This window comes from Notothenia coriiceps, unplaced genomic scaffold, assembly GCF_000735185.1.
Source record: "Notothenia coriiceps isolate Sejong01 unplaced genomic scaffold, NC01 NC01_scaffold00030210, whole genome shotgun sequence".
Taxonomy (NCBI): domain Eukaryota; kingdom Metazoa; phylum Chordata; class Actinopteri; order Perciformes; family Nototheniidae; genus Notothenia; species Notothenia coriiceps.
In genome coordinates this window covers 658,177-662,752 of record NW_011362911.1, presented here as the reverse complement: position 1 = coordinate 662,752, position 4,576 = coordinate 658,177, and the positions used below count along the sequence as shown (strand labels likewise).

The 4,576-nt window shown below is 37.4% G+C and overlaps 1 protein-coding gene across 2 annotated transcripts; it reads right to left on the bottom strand.

Moving 5' to 3' along the window:
• Positions 1-1,929: 1,929 nt before the first annotated feature.
• Positions 1,930-4,362, bottom strand: LOC104959287 (leucine-rich repeat-containing protein 32-like). 2 transcript variants are annotated; one of them, XM_010787152.1, is made up of 2 exons: positions 4,245-4,362; positions 1,930-4,129 (listed from the first exon to the last, which is right to left on the bottom strand). In XM_010787152.1, exons 1-2 carry the CDS (start codon positions 4,332-4,334, stop codon positions 2,270-2,272), a joined length of 1,950 nt encoding a protein of 649 aa, XP_010785454.1. In that variant the 5' UTR covers positions 4,335-4,362; the 3' UTR covers positions 1,930-2,269. The 2 variants fall into 2 exon arrangements, with proteins under 2 accessions (XP_010785454.1, XP_010785456.1); XM_010787154.1 differs by having other exon boundaries at positions 1,930-4,123.
• Positions 4,363-4,576: the final 214 nt, after the last annotated feature.

Here is a 4,576-nt window from a genome sequence, read left to right as displayed (position 1 = left end):
ATGGGATCAGTGAGTATGTGCGAAAACATTATTAATTTACCCCTTTTAGAAGGTAAGATATGGTCATTTGTTCTGGGAATGTATTTTCGAGCCTTAGGCCTGAAAAACAGGCTCAGGAAAAGAGGTCTGGATCCTGAAGAGAATCAGAATCAGTTTTATTACCAAGTAGGTTTACACTTACAAGGAATTGGCGTTGGTATATGTGGTGCATACAAAGACACAGAAAGAATAATAAATAACGCTTTTAAAAACGATGCATGTCAATGTATTGTAAATAATATTACTTTGAGGATTTCTGTATTATGAGCCAAGCCAATATTTTTTTCTTTTTTATACTGATTTTTACCATATGGTAGGTTTGATGTAAAATAAAAAAAACCTTCTCAGGTTAAAGTAATAAATAAGAAGATGTAAATGTAAAGAGGAAAATCCTTGAAATGCTTCCTGGAAAATAAATGTAGCCTAGGGCGAGTCTGACTTCCTCTATTGTGCTAACAAACAAGCTGTTGCTAATGTCTAAATTCAAGCTACCATTAACCACAAAGTAGATGAATGCAATTTGCTACTTGCATTCCTAGGTTTTACACCTAATACTAATCACACAGTGTTCTTTTCTTCCAGTGCTCTTTGCTTGAACTTGTCAGGCTGCTACCTGATCTAGTACCTAAATCTTGTAGGTGGGGCAACAAAGACATTTACTACAGTTATATTGCTCAAGAGTCAGATTGATATGCATCTGGCTGCCAAGGCTCTAACACTGGCATCGCAGACCTGGCTCTACCCAGAGTGGTAATGGGCACGAGAAATGACAAAATGGCACTTTGCATGAGTTTTAAAGAAGAAGGATGTGCAATAAGAAGATAATAAGAGGATTGCTTAACAGGATATCCTGCTGCAACGGCAGTTTCTCCGTAGTGTACCCAAGCTGCTTGCTCAGATTGTAATACAATCCTTTCACATTTTGGATTCGTTCACACTGCAATGTCATAGGTATTTTTGCACAGTTTTATCCACACAATCATCCCCCTCCTTTTCAGTGGATCAGCATTGTGGGATGACATTTTAAAGGTAGCTCAAGTGCAGTTGGTTTACCTTATATTGAAAAATATAGGGGTCTTATTTTCCGAAATGTTTTAGATCTATATTCAGTCAGAATGGATCTCACGCTTAGTGGTAATGGCCCATCCTATTTCATATATTTGTAATCTATGCCTTAAAACAGAAAGTCAGAAATACAAATTCTTTACTCAAATTATCTATTTTGCATGTTTATAAATGAACGGATTCATATTCTAAAAATAAGTATTGCCTGAATATTCTGGTAGGAACCGAATGTTTATTACATACAGCATCCGTTGTACTGTTGCCACATTTAGCATTATATTTGACAACCAGAGTCAGAGCCGAAGCAGATGTACAAAACAAAATACAGATGCAGAAAGTGATATATAATAAAATGTATCTTGTAAAAAAACAGCCTGACCGATTCAAAACATATTTTTAGACTACAGTGTATAGTTGGAGGTGTGTGGTGCAGTGGGTTGTGCGTTGGTGTTCGGATCAGGGGTTCAAACCCCACTGCAGTCAGCATGTCGTTGTGTCCCTTAGACACTTCACCCCAAATTGCTCCTATGGGGATTGCCCACAGTATTGAGTATGTAAGTCGCTTTGGATAAAAGCGTCTAACAAGTGACATGTAATGTAATGATGTAATTATACAGAAACTCATACAAGGTCTCTTCTTGGCATCTAATAGGCTTGTTCCGGAGTTCAGATTCTGGGAATGTTATGCAAGGCCTCAAAGACGTCATAAAAAATTGAGCCAAAGCTAAACTTTTAGTTTCAAACAAACATTTCACAATGAAGTATGAGCAAAAAACCTCTGCCTGATTTGGCAAACACTATAAAAAAACAGCTTGGGAGTCAATAAAGCCAATTTTGATCACAACATTTTGGCTGCACAGGTCCGCAGCATGATGCATGTTTTACAAGACTAATAATTTGCGGGAAGTCATAAAAGGAAGCCTTGAATGGAGTTGAGAATAGAATCATGTCAGACAATGAAGATTTAAATGCATTTTATTAACTAAATGTCAGCTAGTTTTAACAGTCCAAGCAGCCGTTAAACCCCACTTCTGTTCATAGTCAAATTGGTCATGCAAAATGAAACCCACAGGAATAAACCTTTTTACATAATTTTTGTTTCTCACTATATTTAGTTTGCTGTGCATACGACACAGAATAAACCAATGAAACCTGATTTTAAATATTACACTATAAATGATCTCTGGGTGCAAACCACCTTCCTGATGGATAAAATGAACACTGTTAATATTACAGTTACAAACAACATAATTATGATCACTGTTCCAAAGTGAATGTCCTGTTCTTTCATATGAAACAAACAGTACACTGAACGGTTGTTCAGATAACCTGTCACCGTAACATTTCCACCACTTGTAAAGCATACAGTGTCATTGACATCAAGCACTTTAATCTTTAACTCATCTAGGGTTATCAGCCATTTACTGTCACAACAATTAAAATAATTTCCGCTAATATACATAACATTAAGATGCAGAGATAAAGCAAGCATCAAAGAATGGTTTAAAGACGCAACGTTATTATTTCTAATGTCGATTTCTCTCAGAGGAGAGCAGCTCAAACTGCTGGGTATCACATCTAGACGGTTGTTGGATATGTTTAGCTGCGTTAACGCTGGCATGCAGGGTAAAGACAGATCAGAGCTGGTCATGTTAGTTTCACTGATTATCAAAGACTGAAGAGTCTCTTGTACACCATTTAGTGCATCCTCCTGCACAACCATATGTGCATTTCTTGCAAGGTTTAGAGAAACCAAAGAGTTTTTTAGAAAGGTGTTTTCTTGAAGATTCTTGATGTTGTTTTCTTGAAGATTTAGGTTTTTAAGGGTCCTTAAATTACCAAAGATAACACAGGATATGTTGAGATTTGTTTGCTGTGTTGATTGGTCCATAGAGGCACAAGGTTGCACAGAATTGTCTTGTAGATTTAATGTTTCTATCTGTGTGAGCGCTTTGAGAAATAGTGGAGAAATGTATGCAAGTCCATTACTCTGTAGGTCTAGGTACCTTAAGGAGGGGAAAGAAAGCTGCCGATGGTGTCCTGATTCATCATTTCTTATATTCCACGTGATGTTTTGCAAACAGTTGTAACTGAAATTCAGTGTTTCTAAAGATAAGAGCCGACTCAAAGTCTCCAATGGGAAAGACCTGAAGTGGTTATAGCTCAGGTCAATATAAATGAGTGGCATCAGCCTCCAGTTTGAGTGTAGGATATTTCTTCTAACTGTTTTCTCACGTGTAATTTCACTATATAGATCATTGGCCTCTGTTACCATTGTTGCCTCTGAATTTAGGGCACCAACCATATTATTCTGTAAATAAAGATACCTCAAATTGTTTATTTTTGGAACAATTGGGAAATAAAGGAGATTGTTGTGACTTAGATCAAGAATTTCAAGCCGGTACAACTGGTCATCCTGACATGCAACAAAGAACTCAACTGAATTTTGACTGAGATTAAGATATTTAACTTGAGTTAATTTAAAATCACAAATATGGGCAAGGTTATTTTTGGCCAAGTTAAGCATCTCTAATTGGCTCAATGGTTCAAATGTCCCCCGTTCTATGACCGATATCTGATTGTCATCAATAGTAATGGCCCTCAAACCTTTACTCTCTTTGAACAAGTTGTGTGAAAGTCTTGTTAAAGCATTACCAGTCATTTTAAGTTGACCAAGAGATGGTTTGTTTCTAAGATACAGTCCCACTGCATCATTTCTCAAACCATTCATTGATATGTCCAAACTCTTCAGTCCACTGATGGATTGGAGGGCTTTGACGTTACTGCCAAGGTTGTTGTTCAGCGCATTTCTGGACAAATTCAACTCCTCAAGATGAGTCAGGTTTTCAAAAGCTCCTTCGGAGATGAGATCCAGCTGGTTGGCGCTCAGGTCCAGCTGTTCCAAGTAAGGCAAAGCAAGTGTGTGCAACTGTCTGATGAAGTTATTGGACAGGTCTAGTCTTCTGAGCCTTACATCTAAATCCAGAGGGACAGAATAGAGATTTTGATTGTTCCAGGACTGCTCCTTGAAATGAAAGGAAAATTAATCATAATCAAAGAGGGACCCATAAAAGCCAAAGTTAAAAAAATTAAATAAATTGCTATTACAAAACATTTGAATTGTATAATCTTTGGCCTACCTTGGGCTTGTGATGTGTCAGTCCAGTTATATAAAGGTCATGGCCGACTGACCAGAGAAGTAGGAGATTAGAGAACATATGTCTGACCATCCTCAATCTGTTGCTGCTTCTGCTGCTGTTCAACTGTACCACTACTACTGCCAGAGCTCAAACACACCCTCTTATAGCCATGCTTCATAAAAAAAGCGAGCGAGAAAACAGCTGTGGACACCAGATAGGCATTGTGGATATATTTAGACAATGAAGGCCTGACCACTGATATATTGCTTTCTTTAAAAAAAAACTCTCAGTAACGACATATTTAATTTTGATAAAAAAGAGGCTCTTAGACA